The sequence below is a fragment of the Arachis duranensis genome, chromosome 4 (assembly GCF_000817695.3).
Source record: "Arachis duranensis cultivar V14167 chromosome 4, aradu.V14167.gnm2.J7QH, whole genome shotgun sequence".
Lineage (NCBI taxonomy): Eukaryota > Viridiplantae > Streptophyta > Magnoliopsida > Fabales > Fabaceae > Arachis > Arachis duranensis.
Genome location: NC_029775.3, coordinates 11,243,958 through 11,262,404, shown reverse-complemented (window position 1 = coordinate 11,262,404; position 18,447 = coordinate 11,243,958). Strand labels below are relative to the sequence as shown.

The 18,447-nt window shown below is 35.6% G+C and overlaps 2 protein-coding genes and 1 non-coding gene across 3 annotated transcripts; 2 read left to right on the top strand and 1 right to left on the bottom strand.

Annotated features, from left to right (window-relative positions):
* The first annotated feature begins 5,103 nt into the window (after positions 1 to 5,103).
* On the top strand, positions 5,104 to 12,313 carry LOC107483355 (uncharacterized). Its single transcript, XM_016103976.3, has 14 exons — positions 5,104 to 5,368; positions 5,480 to 5,592; positions 5,709 to 5,805; positions 5,892 to 6,016; positions 6,475 to 6,967; positions 7,078 to 7,263; positions 7,504 to 7,797; positions 8,163 to 8,315; positions 8,912 to 9,066; positions 9,598 to 9,703; positions 9,820 to 10,764; positions 11,116 to 11,194; positions 11,369 to 11,716; positions 11,846 to 12,313. The coding sequence occupies exons 1-14, from the start codon at positions 5,264 to 5,266 to the stop codon at positions 12,037 to 12,039; spliced, it is 3,393 nt and encodes a 1,130-aa protein (XP_015959462.1). The 5' UTR covers positions 5,104 to 5,263; the 3' UTR covers positions 12,040 to 12,313.
* Positions 12,314 to 13,086: 773 nt separating this feature from the next.
* On the top strand, positions 13,087 to 13,201 carry LOC127746926 (U5 spliceosomal RNA). The gene has a single exon (XR_008008731.1). It is a non-coding gene; the product is annotated as a U5 spliceosomal RNA (small nuclear RNA).
* A 542-nt stretch (positions 13,202 to 13,743) lies between these two features.
* On the bottom strand, positions 13,744 to 16,890 carry LOC107483354 (30S ribosomal protein S1, chloroplastic). The gene is made up of 7 exons (XM_016103975.3): positions 16,553 to 16,890; positions 15,613 to 15,888; positions 15,405 to 15,485; positions 14,763 to 15,044; positions 14,557 to 14,667; positions 14,285 to 14,371; positions 13,744 to 14,111 (listed from the first exon to the last, which is right to left on the bottom strand). Exons 1-7 carry the CDS (start codon positions 16,841 to 16,843, stop codon positions 14,004 to 14,006), a joined length of 1,236 nt encoding a protein of 411 aa, XP_015959461.1. The 5' UTR covers positions 16,844 to 16,890; the 3' UTR covers positions 13,744 to 14,003.
* Between the last annotated feature and the right edge of the window lie 1,557 nt (positions 16,891 to 18,447).

Genomic DNA, 18,447 nt, shown 5'->3' with positions numbered 1-18,447 from the left:
AATAAAAATCGATCTATTATGAGAAACATAAAAAAATTAATAAAAAAATCAAAAATTTTAAAAAATATAAAAAATTATTTTAAAAATTTTAAAGTTTATTTTAAATTTTAAAAATCATTATAAAAAATTTTAATAAAAAGAAACATTTGAAACGTAACAAAAAAATATCAAAAAGATAATAAAATAGAGATATTCAAAATCATTTAAAAATTTTCAAAATCTAACAAAACAAAATATCCAAAAAATATTAGAAAAATAACATCTAAAAATAAAGTAAGAAAAATTTAAAACTATTAAAAAATCATCCAAAATCCGAAAAAAAACATCCAAAATATAAAAAATATAAAAAGCGACGTGACCAGAGCATCGCGTTTGGATGTGGTGGGACACGGTGTCCTTATTTCTCGCTGGCGTTTCTGGCGCGAGTCGCGGAGGCGTGCAACAACAACAACGTCGTGCGGCAACCCTTGGCGGTTGGACACATGGCAGTTGTCTTTGGGAGAGAAGGGTGTGGTTGACGAATAGTAGGGCGCGACGTGCAGCGGTGGAAGAGAGGGGCATGATGTAAGAACCAAGCTTAATTAATCATTTAATTAAGTAATTAATTGTCCCAAAGTATGTTCTGAATAATTAGAGTGAGAATTTGAGGAATTAAATATGATTTTTGGACTCAGTAGCTTTTTTTGAGTCAGAAAATGTATTTTAAAGAAAAACCGAGAAAAACCGCAAATCGACAGTTGAACCGGTTCAACCGATTCAAGTTTGTCCGGTGTTGTGCGAGAAAAAGTGAAAACAGTCAAAAACCTTAGAAAAATATTAGAAATAGAAAATCGGACGTTAATTTTAAAGATTTGGCCCAAAGTTGGGGCAAACGGGCTAAAAACGCTAACGGGTTGGACCGAACCCAAGTTGGGCCCAAACCCAACATATAAAAGGGTCCATTAATGAACCCAATCAGCCATAACACTCTCAAAATATAACACCACCAGCTGAGAAGAGAAGGAGAAGAGAACCCTATGAACACTATTCACCTCCATCTTCTCAAGCTCATATCTTGAGCTATAGAGCTCCGATCGCTGCACCGTTTGCAGCTATGCGTTCCTTGTGAAGAGGTCTACAAGAACCATACAAGAAACTGGAGAGGTAACCATGAAATCTTCTCAGTTCTTCTTTCCAAAATTTTGAGTTTTAGGGCTTTTGATTAAGTGAGTTTTTATGATTTTGGATGTTTAGGTTCATTCTAATCCTTGCTTAGCATTGGATTTTGGCTACCAAAACTGTTGGACAAGGTAAGAGGCTTTGAACCCTTGTGAGATTATGATTAAATTGAGTCCTAAGTTGACTTGTGATGATTTTTACATATATAGCTTGATTATTATGAGTTTGGGGGCTATTGGAACTTGTTGGTGCTTGTTGAAGTGGAATTGAAAGCTTGGAGTGTGGTTGAGAGCTTGATTGTGCTAAATTTGGAGTTTTGGTTCATATAGAGAATCGGCCAAGGTATGGTTTCGGTTTTCTCTATGTAGTATATAATATTCATGAACACTTAAGCTAGTGACCCATAGGATAGGTTTGGATTTATGTGGTTGTTGATGATGGTTGGTTAATGTTGTATGTTGAATTGATATTGTTATGTTGAGAAATAATGATGTTGAGACATGATGCTTGATGATGTTGAATGTTTGTATATTGTTGGATATTGATATAAAGCATTGATAATGAGAATTGATAGAGATAAAGTGATGATTGGTGAAGGTGTTGGGGGAGGATTGATTTTAGAGTCATATATTTGATGTTTGATGGTTGAGAATGGTGAATTGTAACCTAAGAGGGTAAATTGTGCTGTAAATGGAAGTTTGGTATTGATCCAGTTGGATGTGGCTTGAGAATCTGGTAAATTTGAGTACACGTGAAAATTTGGTAAAAAGGGAATTTTGGTGAACTTTGTCTAATCATAATTTATGCCTCGATTTTTAAAATTGATTGAAAATTGTATGAAATTAAAGCTTATTGAAAACTCTTCAAATCGATATAAAGTTTGTAAGATTTGGATTTTTGTAGAGGAAGTTATGATCATTCAAAGATTGGTGTAAAAATATGAAATTCGACAAAGTTGCAGAATTTTATGATTTCTGCAAAAATTTTAACCTGTGCGCACGCACAGACCTGTACGTACGCAAACGCAGAGGCAGGCAATCTGTTCACAATGCTAGCACAGCTTGTGCGCGCACATACCCAATGAGGAATTGCAACCAGTGCGTACGCACATCCCTGTACGCACGCACACGTTGGGAAGGTCAGTTTGTTGAGGGCGCTGGCACAAGTTGTGCGAGCAAACAAACATTGTAAACTTTGGTACCTGTGCATACGCACACCTCTATGTGTACGCACACGTTTTAAAACTTCTCCAGGGCGTGCGCGCGCACACCCCTGTGCGTACGCACACGTTCTGTTTCTTAAATTTAACTTTGTTTTAAACTATTTCACCCTCCCAACAAGAATGTAAGCTTCTGTAACATCATTTTAAGACTTTTGGGCTTAATTTTGAGTATGAGGATATGGGAAATAACCTAAGGGTTTTAGTTGATATTATTCCGAAAAATTAGAAAATGGAGGCTTAGGTTTCTGGAGTGCTGAGGATGGGTTTGATGGCATGTAAAGAAGGATTGGTATATGAGATGAGAACTGATTAACTATTGAGTTCAGAACTGAAATGTGAATTGATAGTAGTTGGGCTGAGTTGAGGACTCGAAATGGAAATGTTGATTGGACATTAGTTGCGATGAGTCGAGGACTCGAATGTGCAATGATGATTCATTGATGTGTTGAAAATGTTTTTCTGAAAAATCACTGATCTACTGTTTTATATTGAGATTATGAGACACTATGCGCCCGGCAGGGACGACGGTTGGATCCTGCCTGTTGAAGTAATGACGGAAGCGTAAGGGCAGTGGTTCGTCCCGCTTGCGTTGAGATGTGAGGTCCGTGGAAAGAATATCCTGCTTGCATCCTTTCAGATCAATAGAGCGTGCAGGCGCAAAACCCTGGATAGTGATCCGAGCACTATATCTCGGGGGGTTCCCATGATGATTCCGAAGGGCGACATCTCCATGGAGATGTGCCGGGTTGGCAGTTGAACCGACAATGTGATATCACAGCCAATAGGACAGACATTTATCATGTGCATTTTCTATCTGTTTGTTTGCTTTGCCGACTTGTAATTGTATGCCTATTTGTATAACATGTCTAATTGCTACTTGAGTTACTTGCCTTATATGCTTCTACTTGTGACTTACTTGCATTGTATATATAACTGTGATTTCTACTGGGATTGAGGAGGTTTGGAAGGTGGTGGCGATGTGATTGCATGGAGGATAGGTTGGTGAAGGCTGTGAGACAACGGTGTTTGGTTAGAATAGAAATCCCTTAAGATAGAACACCCTGTTTATCTCTGTTATATATATATATATATATATAAAGGCAATCCTAGACTTCATATCCATCACAAGATTTAACTTAAGGCATAACTAAAACAATATATATATGAAGTCTAGGATTGCCTTTGACATCCCAGGGTCTTACATCCTACATCACTGGGCACTGTTATCATACTGAGAACCTCCGGTTCTCATACCATATTTCTATTGTGTTTTTCAGATGCAGGTCGCAACCCACATCGGTGAGTTGTTTGGATGGTGACAGAAGCGGAGAATCCTATTACTTTTTAGAGTTCTTTTGATTTATTTTGTAGATATCTCTCACTTTTGTATTATGCTTTTGCCTAGAGGCTTGTATTGAGAGAACAAAACTTGTATAAGTTGTTTTTACTGTCTGGTTTCATGTATGGTCTGTATATGGCTAGTCGGCTTAAACTCCGCGAGCCGTGGCTAGATTCTTATGATATTATACTATTATATTTTGATATATATTATATGTATCTTGTGTTTTAAGTTAGAAGCATCGTTAGTACGTTTGCGCTTTTTAAATCCTATTTTTGAATTATATCCTTCATCTGACTTTTAGATTATACTAATTCTTTCTATATATTATACGTATGAGTTTAGAACTGTTGTAACCTTTGACTAACATTTACTTTACGACGCGAGGTAAAGTTTAGGCTAATTAGGATGTTACACACGACGTGCGGCTGATGAACAAAGGGACACGATGTGCGGCTTTCGCAGAGGGATACGCTAGACAATAGGAGAGAGGAGCGGTGTGCAGCTGTCGGTTACGACAATGGGAGGAAGAGAGGGACGAGAATTTGTGTGGGTTTTTTAACTGGGATTGGGATGTGAGTGAAATTAGGTTTTTTTTGGGTGTTATTTTTTTGGTTTGGACATTTTTTAGTTAGATGCAGTTGGCTATACTATTAATTGTTGGTTCTTTATATTTTTTCATATTAAAAAGGGTTAACTATTATCAATTCAGAACTTGAAACATTAACAAAAAAGTTTTTGAAATATGTTATCGATAAGAGGAAGTATAAGAAGTTAATGGAGTATCTGTACAATGTGTATAATGGGGATTTAGGGATGTTCGATTCAGTAGGATATCAGATATTTATTATTTTTGGTACACGGATGGTTATTCTGGATAGTATAAGTGTATTGTGTTTAAGAAATTAGTAGTATTTTATCCTGAATGTTCATTTTTTAACTCATATTGGGCCAAATAAATAGCCCATTGTACTCATAATATAAATACTCCATTGGCTCTCTAGTAGAATTGATCGATAAAACAGTCTGTCAATTATTTAAAAGACTTTTGAATTTAGTAAATGGCTTATCCATTCTATCCGAATTTTTATGACAACATTTGAATAAATATTTAAAAAATACATAAAAAAATTCAAAACAAAATTTTATCTTTAATTTTTTATTTTTCAAAAATATATAGTTATTCACACTAATTTTTTTTTTAAATCTCTTGACATTTATTAAATTTTAAAAATAATTTTTTTTTATTTTTCTAATAATAATAACAAAAATTTACATTAAAATTTTATCTCTAAAATATATTTTAGAATATATTTTTATATCTAATTTATTAAAACTTATTTGTTGTTATCATGTTTTGGGATGGTTTTTTGGTACCATTTTGATTGGTTACTCTGTTACAAAACAACGACGACGTATTTACTTCCTTCTTCGTTCTTCTTCCTCAACTCTATAGACAGCACTGCATTCCGATCATTTCTTCAACTTCAACACACTAACCTCTTTCTCTCATCCACCGAACCCTAAACCCACACAACACAAACATGGTGAAGGTGCGGATGAACACTGCTGACGTGGCGGCGGAGGTTAAGTGCCTTCGTCGCTTGATCGGAATGCGTTGCTCCAATGTCTACGACCTCACTCCCAAGGTAGGAAAAACACTTCTCTATTCTCATATTCTTTTTTTTTTAATCTTCAATCAAAATTAAATCCGTACTAATTATTTTAATTTTGATTTTGATCTCAATCTTATTATGCAGACGTATGTCTTCAAGCTGATGAACAGTAGCGGAGTTTCGGAATCCGGCGAAAGCGAAAAGGTCCTCCTTCTCATGGAAAGTGGCGTCAGATTGCACACCACTGTGTACATGCGGTAATCCTTCAATCTTCACATCATTACATTCTAATTTGTTTATTATAGTTTCAATTTTAATAATTGAGCACTCAGTAATCTTAATTTAATTGGTTGTTTGATCATGATTATTATAGTGACAAGAGCAATACTCCTTCTGGTTTTACTCTCAAATTGAGGAAGCATATTCGGACTAGGAGGCTTGAAGATGTTAGGCAGCTTGGCTATGATAGGGTATTACCCCTACCTTTTTTGTTCTCCTATTAATTTGTAGAAATTTATTTTATGTTTTGATTTTTGTTTTCTTTAAACTGTGTCAGATTATTCTCTTTCAATTTGGATTGGGGGAGAATGCAAACTATGTTATATTGGAACTCTATGCCCAGGGGAACATCCTCCTTACAGATGCTAACTTTACTGTCCTGACTCTCCTGCGATCTCATAGGTTAATTCTTGTGCTTGTCCCTAATATCAAATCGTTCCTTCCCCTTGATATGTATAGTAAGAACTGTGAGACATTAATTATTAATAGACAAAACAGATGAAAATCCAAATGCTTGTACTTTATATTCTTTTTACTAGCTTAACAGTGGTAGGAGTTTGTGATAAAAGAAGAATATGTCAAGACTTGAGAGAGCAAATTAGAATAGCTGTGGAAGATAAGGATACTGTGATAAGATGTTGATTTCTTACATAGCACGTATGTAGGATTGTCAATTTTCTTGTGCCTTATTCTGAATGTTATGGACTTATGGTAGTCCTTTGAAAATGGGACTAATTACATAACTTGGGTATCATAATGCAATTGCTTTGACTAAGTTATACTATTAGTGCTCGTTTAGAATTTCTATTGGAATTCTTAAATGTCTAGTATTTGGAATGATGGCAATTCATCAATAACAGGGATGACGATAAGGGGCTTGCAATCATGTCACGTCATCGTTATCCCATAGAAAGCTGTCGAGTATTTGAGCGAACTACTGCCCAAAAGTTGCAGACAGCGCTAATGACCTCTAAGGAAGATGACAATGATGAGGCTGTTAAGGCCAATGGAAATGAAGCTGATATTGCTAATACAGGAAAAGAAAAGCATGGATTCCGTAAAGGCGGGAAGTCATCTGCCACATTGAAAAGTGTCCTTGGGGAGGCACTTGGTTATGGACCTGCCCTTTCTGAGCATATAATATTAGATGCTGGGCTAATCCCCAATACAAAAGCTCCCAAAGATAAAACATGGGATGATGCTACCGTTCAGGCTTTGGTCCAAGCTGTTGCAAAGTTTGAAGATTGGATGCTGGATGTTATTTCTGGTGAAATAGTTCCTGAAGGATACATTTTGATGCAGAAACAAAATTTGGGAAAGGATTCTACCTCTCAAACAGGAAGTGTTAGCCAGGTTTTATTCTGTTTCTCTATAATTATAGGGGCATAGTGAGTATGGGAGAGAATTAGTGACAAAAATGCACACTCAAATGATTTTGTGGTATTCTGTATATGTTGATGCAGATTTATGACGAGTTCTGCCCAATCTTACTCAACCAGTTTAAGTCAAGGGATTACACAAAATTTGAGACATTTGATGCTTCCTTGGACGAGTTCTACAGCAAAATTGAGAGCCAAAGGTCTGAACAACAGCAGAAAGCCAAAGAAAACTCAGCCGCTCAGAAGCTGAATAAAATACGCCAGGATCAGGTTGGTACCCATGCCAGACTCACATTCATGTTACTGGATTCTAACCCAAAAGAAGAACCTCTTATAAGACTAAATACACGTTTATGTCCTAATATTTGAAGTCTCTTTCAGATCTAATAAACAGACATAGTTTTCATGTGAAATTGAGAAAAAAGTGAAAAAACTTGCTGTTCAAGTATTATTGATTTCATTGATGGTGCTAACATGTAAAACAATTATATCTATCATTTCTCTGTGTAGGAAAATCGAGTGCACACATTGAGGAAAGAAGCTGATCACTGTGTTAAAATGGCAGAATTGATAGAATACAACTTAGAAGATGTGGATGCTGCTATATTAGCTGTTCGTGTAGCTCTTGCAAAGGGTATGAACTGGGATGACCTTTCACGTATGGTGAAAGATGAAAAGAAAGCTGGAAACCCTGTTGCTAGTCTCATTGACAAGCTCCATCTTGAGAGGAACTGCATGACTTTACTGTTGGCAAACAATCTTGATGAAATGGATGATGATGAGAAGACACTCCCTGTAGATAAGGTTTTTATTTATTTATCACTTCTTGTTGAAGTAGAAATTCATTTCTAATAACAAGAACAATCTTGTTATGTACTAGGTGAGGTCTGTTATACAACAACAACAAAGTCTTATCCCACTATGTGGGATATCTGTTATACGGATTCGATTATTAGACGATTATCGCATTCAATCATAAACCATGTCTAAGCCAATAAGTCATTTTTACTCTCAGATTTTCACTAAGGTCCATTAGTTTTTGTTGTCAGTTTCACCATCTATTTGGTTTTGTTGAATTTTCTTTCTCAAGAATATGTGTGATTTCCCCCACCCCACCTCCCCCCTTTTCAATATGTGACATTAGTAACCATATTATGTTTGCTTTCAAGGTTGAAGTTGATTTAGCTCTCTCAGCTCATGCCAATGCTCGGAGGTGGTATGAACTGAAGAAAAAGCAAGAGAGCAAACAGGAAAAGACTATAACTGCGCATGAAAAGGCGTTTAAAGCTGCAGAGAAAAAGACTCGCCTACAGCTTAATCAGGTTGATATAAATTGGATTTGCATATCTTTAATCTACTGTATATATAGCTAAATAGTTATTGGATTACGATTAGAGAGATGCTGTTACCAGATCATAATACTAGGAATTTCTGCCGCTTTGCAAGCTTTTTTAATTCTAAAAAAAGGGAGGATCTTATCCTCTGCTCTGGTAATTTTTCTTCCTATAATGTGATGAACTTATTTTCTTAATAAATATTCTCCATTGCTTTTATTTATTGCTAATGAATCCATGGTATGATCATGGAATAAAATTATCCTTTTGCTATATCTATGATATTAGGCTCTTCCTTTTTGCTGTCCTTTTATTGTTTTGGAGGGTGCCTCAGCAGTCTTTAGTTTCTTTGTCTAACCCAAAAATAAATAAAATAAATATTTAGATAAAGATAGCCATTTTATCGCTGAATGAGCAATATGTAGAACTGCATGACAACCAAGCTAATAGTCTTTTTCTTTTTTCTTTTCTTGATCATCATTTTATATGTGACTGCTTTTGCAACTTTTCATCTATTCTTTTTAATCTTAAAATAAAAGACTACTTATGTAATTTGCTCATTTGTTTAACAATTTTATTTTCAGGAAAAAAGTGTTGCCTCAATTTCACATATGCGAAAAGTTCACTGGTTTGAGAAATTTAATTGGTTCATTAGCAGTGAGAACTATTTGATTATTAGTGGACGTGATGCCCAACAAAATGAGATGATAGTGAAGCGATATATGTCAAAAGGAGATCTGTAAGTATCTAATGATGTATTACACTACCATGGCTCTTAACTAAATTTTGAAGTTTAAAACATTGACATATAAAAGTTATTGTGTAATGATTAATAATAAGGTTTAAACTCACATTCTTCATATCAAGAAAACTTGAGTATATCTTAAAGTTAATGGGGTCATCTTGCTAGTTGTGCTCTTTTTATTTTTTGGCAATCTTAATAACAAAAAAAGAGAGTATGGGGTCAGGACTTGAAATTTTGGTGTCTAAGATATTTCACCTCAATTATGTTTGGTTATTGTGGTTTCCTCTGGAGTCAACTTCTTTTCTCATTATTGTGCAATTTAAATTACTTGTACTGTTTCATTTCGGTCAATAAAGCAAAATGTTTAATCCAAGTAGCAGTTTGATGCGCCTGAAACAACTGTAATCATGGTTTAGAAGTAAATATTGATTTTATGATACTCTGAAACATACCAAAGTGTTTTATTCTGAAGTATAATTTGATGTCTGATTCTCTCTTATTTTGTTGATTTGATATATGCAATAGCTATGTGCATGCCGATCTCCATGGTGCTTCCAGTACAGTTATCAAGAATCACAAGCCTGATCAACCAGTTCCACCTCTTACACTAAACCAAGCAGGATGTTTTACAGTATGTTAAACATCTTATCATCCCATGCTCCATTTAGATTTACTTTATTTTGTTTCATTTTCATGACCAGAATTAAATGCTAGCCATTAACCCATGCCTATCATTTTGAAATGTAGGTATGCCATAGCCAGGCATGGGATTCAAAAATTGTTACTAGTGCGTGGTGGGTTTATCCACATCAGGTTAGTAAAACTGCTCCTACAGGGGAATATCTGACAGTTGGAAGTTTCATGATCCGGGGAAAGAAAAATTTTCTTCCACCACACCCTCTTATCATGGGTTTTGGACTGCTATTTCGTTTGGATGAGAGTTCTTTGGGATCACATATAAATGAAAGGAGAGTAAGAGGAGAAGAGGAAGCAGTAGATGATAATGAAGAAACTGGTCCAATTGAAGATCAATCTGATTCAGAGTCTGAGAAGGATGTTAGTGATACAAAATCTGCTGCAGACTTAGAAAGCAATGGTAGTTTGAGTGCAGATTCACGGAAGCCCTTACACGAAAGCTTTACTGCAGACACATCTCAGACAGGTTCGGCTACTATCAACGCTGAAACAACAGTTTCAAGTTATTTGCCTCCAAAAGAGACAAGTAAGATGGCTTTGGGTGATGGGGGAAAAGTATCTGATACTAGCGGAAATGGCTTAGCATCTGTTAATCCTCAACTCGAGGAACTTCTTGATCGTGCTCTGGGACTTGGATCTGTTGCTAAATCAAGTAAAAACTATGGAGTTGAGAACCCTAATATTGATTTGGGCAGTGAGCATCATTTGGAAGAGAGCAAACCTTCAGTAAGGGATAAGCCTTATATATCAAAAGCAGAGAGAAGAAAAAGTAAAAAAGAACAGAAACATGGTGTGGCAGATGCAAATGTTGGACATGGAAAGGATGACCCAAAAGCAACTGATATTTCTGCTAATCTACCTGCAAAAGAAGTTCAAAATTCAAAGGCAGGTGGTCAAAAAATCAGCCGTGGTCAGAAAGGAAAACTTAAGAAGATAAAGGAGAAGTATGCTGATCAAGATGAGGAAGAAAGGAGCATCCGAATGGCGTTATTAGCTGTGAGTTCAGTAACTTGCACGTCTTTTTTCCTCCTATCCACATGGGAAAAGCCGATATTTTTGTGTCTTAGCATGTTCTATCCGTGTTTTTTCATTCTAAACTGAATGATCCATATGACTGCAAATTCATCCCATAATGCCAACATATGTAAAATCTGACTAATGTTATGCCTCTCCCTAAAATAGTCTTTAAATAAATCAGAAAAGGAAAAAGTATTAAAGAAATCTTACTATGAAAATTCTCACTGATACTTGCTACCTCCAAGTAATTCTTGCATCTTTATGATTTTCTGGGGTACAGTTTCATTATAAGTTATACTCTGAAGTTGGGTCTTTGTTGTGTACTTGTAGTCCTCTGGAAAGTCAAACAAGAAGGAAGAGACATCAAGTGAAAAAGATGCACCAGACAAAGGGATAAAACCTGGAAATGGTAAGCCTTTCCCAATCTCATCACCAGTAATTCTGAAAATGAGTTTAGTAGAGATTCAGTTTGATGAAAATTGGGTTATCTTCAAGTTGGCTCGAATTTGGTATAAACCATTATGTTTGGCTCAAATTATACCATATTATGTTTCCTAGTGTGTTAAAATGTCTATTGTGGCAGGTCCTTCAGAAGCTCCAAAGATATGTTTCAAGTGTAAGAAGGCAGGTCACTTATCTCGGGATTGTAAGGAGCAACCGGATAGCCATTCAATTGGTGAAACCGAAGAAAAACTTAATAAGAGTGCTAGTAACGCTTCCCAAGCAGATAGGGTGGCAATGGAAGAAGATGATATTAATGAAATAGGAGAAGAAGAGAAAGAAAAACTAAATGATGTGGATTACTTGACTGGGAATCCACTCCCTAATGACATTCTCTTATACGCTGTTCCTGTCTGTGGTCCTTATAATGCAGTTCAGTCCTACAAATATAGGGTGAAGATAATTCCTGGATCCCTGAAGAAAGGAAAAGGTATGACTTATTTTTATTTAATTGTATGTTACCGATTTACCATATATTCTGCTTTAAATGTGTGGTTATCATCAACTAGGAGTGTATAATTTCATGATGGTGCCATAATTTTTCCATTTTATTGTATAGCTGCAAAAACTGCAATGAACCTGTTCAGCCACATGTCTGAAGCTACGAGCCGGGAGAAGGAGTTGATGAAAGCCTGTACAGATCCCGAGTTGGTTGCTGCGTTTATAGGTAATGTGAAGATATCGGCAGCAGGCCTAACACAGTTGAAGCAGAAGCAAAAGAAAGGCAAGAAGAGCAGCAAGAAGGAAAGTTAGCCAATCCTGTATAGGATTATAACCTAGGTGAAGGAAAGAAGTACTCTTTTTCCTTCTTTTGTTCTAGAGCTTACAAGTTAGTTTGTTCATTTGTTGTATATCTTCCAAGATCAAATGTAGAAAAGAAAGTTTTCCCATGTAGATCTTGTGTAGCAAGTGGAACTCTAAGAAAATTTTGTATCCCATATATTTTCAGCTTTTCTTGCTTTTGGCTCTTAGAAAGTACACTATGCCAAAGTACTAACTTTCAATCATTTAGTTAGTTATTCCAGCTTTTATTCTCCCATTAAACAAAAATAAATAAATAAATAAATAAATAAAGGAACATCTCTTATCTATAAATGATTCCTGTCCTGAACTAAAATACGCTACTAATATTTAGTGTAATTGCCCTTATTAATATCTATACTTATTTTCAACAAAATTTAAAATTTATGTCAATGAATAAGATAAGTTGAAATTAGACTTAATTTATGACACTGACATTCTTTTTAAATTCATGTCGCTGATTCTCACCCAGTAGAACATGTAATATGGTAGCAACGTCGTCATTCTAAGTCTTCCATATATAGACATGCACTTAATACATTGAGCAAACATTCAAGATCACTCGTTTATCCACGTTCACTCTTTATGATTTTGTGACTGAAGTCTACATTAGAGCTGTGGTTAGGACAAACCTATCCGTAGAAAAACGCATTTGATTTATCAATATTCAGTAAAATATATCCCAAAATGTTACCTTGAACAAGAAACTGTTCAAGTAATTGGCAACGCATAAATATAAACGGTGATGTAAACCCACATTTTTTAAATTTTTTACTCAAGAATAGAGATTGTAAATATGTGGAATAAGACTAATCACTTTACAAATGTAGAAAGAAAAAATTGGGGCTCTAGGAAACTGCAGAGGTATCATCCAGAAGGTTGTGATTGACGGAGTTAGAAGAGTGTTAGTATTAACCAAAGCCCACATCGGGTAGAGTAATGAGAGAAAATTGTTCATCGCCTATAAAAAGAGAGCATTTCCCCTTGATAAACTCACGGAGCCGTGTGGTGAGCACAGAGCGAACTATTCTTTCGCCTTTTACTAAAGAATACCGTGTGTTCGCCACTTAATGCGGCATACGCCAATTTTTGGAGGAGTTCTCTAAGGAGGGCTCCACAATGCTAGTTAAAATATTTGTTCTATTTATTGTTGGTATATGTGTGATTAATTATAATGAGAGAATTCTTATCAAGTCTAGAGATTCAACTGGTAAGTTGTTATTCATATAAAATACTAAAACCATTATGTGAAAGTAATTTTAGTAGGATTTAGACAAAAAGATAGTATAAATATTTTTTTTCTTCGGTAAAAAGAGGAATTTTTGGTTTCCAATAGGCTGGATAGAACAGCTTATATTGTTTTTCTCCCTTAATTTTTTTTTCAAATAAGATATATAATCATTGAGCACAGACCAGTAAATAATTGGTTTGCTCTATATTTTGAAAACACATTCTAAAGTTATTAGTTGAACTTACTCCCAATGTCCAATTTTTCTATATTCTTAATACAAAAATATACTTTTAAAAACTTGAAATTTTTAATTCTTCAATACATACTTTTCGCATTTAACAACTTAAAAACTATTGTTCGCTAAATCCAAAAAACTAATTGTATTTCTCCTTTGTTTCCGTAACATGAAAGCTTTCATATAATCAGAAAATAAAAGGATTAATTGACTTTTCCTTTCTTGAAAATCAATATTTTAGTTCATCTGGCTAAATACACACAACAGAATTGAAATTTGTAGGAGAGGAGGGATTGTTGACTCGAAAGAAATGTATTCTCTAAGCAGCAGGAAAAAATTAACTTATCCAAACAAAACAAAACAATAAGCTTATTGTTATACAGCAATATTGTTCGAGTTACAAGCAAAAATCTAGAGCTAGGTGCAACATAGGACCCTCAAAATTCTGAATCATGAATCTTTTTCAGCTGGGGGTACCTTATTGAAATCCACTCCCTCTGCAGGCAACTCTGAAGAAAGTGGTCCTAAAATCCCTTCATTGCTAAGAGTTAATCCACTCTGCAATTCATATAATTTTTATATATTCATCATCAAATTGCGCAAGGATGTCATAAAGGTATCAAAAAAGATATTCAACCCAAAGATGAAATGTAATAACTGAAAGTAAGAATGCCTTTGACATGCAAATGCACATAGAATTTTGAACAAATAAATAATCAATAGCTAGATACCTCTGGCTGGAACCGAAGCATATCAGCTCGAGCCATGGCTTCTGCTTGGGCTATTCTCTGTCTGAATGTCTGAGCCATCTCTTCCGCCTATAAGAACAGAATCAGAGTAAAAATGTGATCATTCTCATCGAAAATTTAAAATGCTGATGGAAAGTGATGAAGTATATATGATTTATCAAGGTTTTGGCTTCTTCAAGGATGTCAAAAAAGGTGGCAGAAAAAACAAGGAAGTTGAAATAAGCAAAACATGTGACATCCTTTCTGAGTTATACCTTCTCAAAGACAAGCTTTGGATTGCGAATCATATCACCAGGTGTGGGTTCCAACTTCTTTGTGGAAAGGCTTACTCGGCCTCTCTCCCGATCATGACTTAGTATCATCACCTAACAAAGAACAGGTGAGAATTTTCATCTACAAGACAACTGCAATTGTAAGGAAATGTCTAAAATATAACAAACTAACAATATCATAGGAATACCTTCAGAATATCACCAGGTTGAAGAACAGCTGCAATATCAGTTATACGATCGTGACTGATCTGACTGACATGAAGGAGACCACTGATTCCACCAATGTCAACGAAGGCACCATATGGCTTTAGGCTTTGAACAGTGCCAGTTACTACTGATCCAATTCCCAGCTGTCCCTGGCTGTCAGCGGCGGCTTTACGGTGACTGAGGATAAGTCTGGACTGTTCCTCATCCACCTCCACGAACTTTAGAGGGAGTTCCTTCTCAAGTAGCTCTTCTCCAGATAATTTCTAATAAGAAAAGTAAACAGAAGGCTAAGCAATGAAATATGGAAATGAACATTCAAAGAAACCTCTTAGTTAAACATAATAATCTATGGGAACTCGTTGAGGAATACAAGTGGGGTTTACTAAAATTGAATTACTTTATTTCAACATTGACAACAATAGAGGGAGATTGCATCATATTCTTATGCGACACTTATGCTGCATCAATAATTTCAGATTTTCATTCTTTGGTATGAAGCATCCCAGTTTGATGATGGTTAAAAAAGCCTCAACTTTTCTTAAATGGCCTACATTGAGTATTGACTATTAGTGCGGTGAAAATCAGCGCAATGCTACTAATGTCAAAGTACGTCAAGAGCTAACCGATGAAATCTGTGAGAATGGAACAAATCCCTTAAGGCCTTCCACCTCAGCCACCAATCCACCCTTGTTTCCATTGACAATCTGCAAGACAAAGTGTATGCAACCAGTTAATGTAAACATAGAGAAAATTAAACAACTCATGACGGCAGAAACAATACTTGAACTGAACATTGACTGAAATTGAGTTTCTTGGTTTCACTTCACCCACCTTACCCTTGACAACTGCATCTTCTGCTTGAAGTTGCCTACAGCGTTCCCATGCAAGGTCGAACTGAATAGCCTTTAAACTCAAGATCAGGCCATCATCAACTTCATTTTCCCCAATGACTACAAACTCCTCTCTCAAGCCAGGAACTATGCCTGCTGCTTGCACATGCTTAATTCGGTGGATGCATGCCTCTTGCAGCGGCAAATATGCAGTCGATTTTGCAGTAACGTCAACATAAGCTCCACTTGCATCTACAGCAAATACTGTGCCCTTAATCTAAGAACAAAAACCCACCACCATTAACCAACTTATTAGCTCAAGGAACAAAACAACACAACACAAAACTCTTTTTCCACTAAATGAATCAAAGTATCAAACTATCATAAAACCTTATGTGAAAAACAGACCATCTTAATCAAACAATTGCAACAACAATAATAAAACCTTATCCCACTGGTTGGAATTGGCTAGGATCAATGTACCCTATCATATTATTCATATATCGTGTTTACAGTGAGGTCCTTTACACCTTGTGTATGATTTTTTGGGTCTTCCTCTACCTATCTTTCACCACTTGTCTATCTTCTATCTGATTCACACACCTAAGCAGATGCTCTGATCTTCTCTCAACAAATCCAAACCACCTAGGACGAAATTCAACCTACCTTAATTAAAACAACTATATTTGCAAAAGATGTTGGCTCTGGATCCAATGACCTCTTTTTGTTTTTCTTCATACACAACCAACCATCAATTACGACAGACACATTAACTAAACATTCTCATTACTCATCAATACACACCATTTCAACAAACCCAATTCAAAGTCATCTTCCACCGAAACCACAAACTCCATTTATCAAGTTCAAAACTTTATGCAACCAGTGACAGAACAAACTCCATTGCAGTTAAAAAAAACCCGGAAGCGAAGCAAACTGACCTTGGTGCCAACCTCGGAATCAAAATCATACTTTTCAAGAGCTTCAGTGAACTGATCAACGGTGAAGGAAACACCTTCCATGGGAGCAGTGCGGCACCTCTCATAGGCTTGCTCGAAGAGCTCTTTGAGCTTCACTCTCTCTCGGTTTTGCGCATTCGATAAGGCCACCGAACACACCACCGGAAGGAGCGTGCGGGTGCGGCGGTTGTGGGTGGTGGTTGGTCTTGACGAAGACGTGGACGGCAGTGGAGACCATCTGAGGGCGCTCAGCTGCTGAGCCAGAGACGCCATGATTTCCTTCTTCACTACACTCTGGGATTTTCTATTCTAATCTCAGATACGGTCTTTCCAAAATTAATAGTATATTGCAGAGATTTTTTCCATGCACCATGGTATTTATGGTGCATCGTGGACTACGTCATCACTGGTCACATTCTGCTGGTGTACGTTTGTAATCCATGACACGTGGTACACGCAATATTACATCTATGTTTTTACATACAGTGTAGTATTTTGTTTATTTTTTTAAGAGGTTTGTTATATATACAAGTCTTTTTGGTTTACAAGTCTTACAAATTAGATCAAGTAAAAAAAATACTCATTCTCACCTACTCGAGCGTTATAACACGTGCGTCACTCAACCGTTTGCAAAGCGCATTCTCACTCATCATTATGAAAGACGCTTCTCCTTCTTCCTTAATCAAAACCATAACCATCGAGATTCAAACCATGTCCAAAATCTCTCAAGAAACTGTGAAAATAGTCACCAACACTAGAGGAAATCAACAAAAAACTTCAAAATTTCATCAAAAAACACAAAAAAAGATTATTTAAGGCACTGTTTCACTAATTTTGGAGGTTTTTCACTTTTCTCTTTCTGATTTCGAGCACGAAACACTATATCATCACATTTTGCAGTTATTAAGTAGATTCATTATATGTTCTTGGTTTAAAATAGATATTACTATACTTGTCAAACTGTTCAAGTTGGTGATGATTGTTGGTTGTTGTTTAAACTGTTTTACATACTCTTTTGTGAATGGTTTAACGTAATTTTTTTATCTGTTTTTGTGAATGTTTGCATGTTTGGAAGTGATTTTATATAAATATAAATTTTCGACTGTATCTCAAGTAAACTCATATATGAGTGTATATGGCTAAAATTTGGGTGTATATCAATCGAATTCAAGTGTCAATGGTGCTTCTAGTGTCATTTTATGCATGTTTGGTTGACTTAAATATTATTTTAAACTCATAAAGGTGTATGTGACATCTATTAGAGTGTAATTGGTATTTGTAGTGTCATTGATGCATGTTTGGTTGACTTAAATATCATTTTGAACTCATATTTTTATGTAATCCAAAAGATAATAAAGGTGTGTGTGGCTGGTATTTGGATGTATTTGATTAGTATTTGGGTGTATCTTGTTGGTATTTGGTTGTATATCAATCAGATTCGAGTATAACTGGTAAGGTTATTATCTACTAACAATAATTTTTACTCCTTATAGTACAAATGACAAGTAAGAACCTAGCAGGCAAAAAATACAATGTAAGCACATATATATATCATACACGAACTCAATTTTTTCTAGTATAAATATAGCTTATTTAAATGATTTTCGTTTGCTTTGTTTACAGCAAACCAAGGATTTAAGATGCTCCACAAGACTTTTGCATGAAAAGTTTGAAAACATGAGTGAAATGAAGAAGGCCATTATTTGGGAATTAGGATTTGAGGGTTTGATGTACATCCCTCAGATGAATGTGCCACATAAACTCTTAAGGAGTTGGCATATTTCTTTAATTTGTCAAAAAGCAAATTGGACACGCGACACGGTGCATTGAGAATTAAATCCAAAAAAATAGGAGCTGCCCTTGGCCTGAATACATCA

What these genes read in the sequence shown, in the direction of transcription:
- LOC107483355 (XM_016103976.3), top strand. Translation starts at nt 5,264, where the DNA reads ATGGTGAAGGTGCGGATGAACACTGCTGACGTGGCGGCGGAGGTTAAG. An exon ending in GGCAGCTTGGCTATGATAGG is followed by an intron (nt 5,806 to 5,891) that starts GTATTACCCCTA and finishes AAACTGTGTCAG; the next exon opens with ATTATTCTCTTTCAATTTGG. An exon ending in ATAAAATACGCCAGGATCAG is followed by an intron (nt 7,264 to 7,503) that starts GTTGGTACCCAT and finishes TTCTCTGTGTAG; the next exon opens with GAAAATCGAGTGCACACATT.
- LOC107483354 (XM_016103975.3), bottom strand. Translation starts at nt 16,843, where the DNA reads ATGGCGTCTCTGGCTCAGCAGCTGAGCGCCCTCAGATGGTCTCCACTG. An exon ending in ATGCAGTTGTCAAGGGTAAG is followed by an intron (nt 15,486 to 15,612) that starts GTGGGTGAAGTG and finishes TTTGTCTTGCAG; the next exon opens with ATTGTCAATGGAAACAAGGG. An exon ending in TGCTTCGGTTCCAGCCAGAG is followed by an intron (nt 14,112 to 14,284) that starts GTATCTAGCTAT and finishes TATGAATTGCAG; the next exon opens with AGTGGATTAACTCTTAGCAA.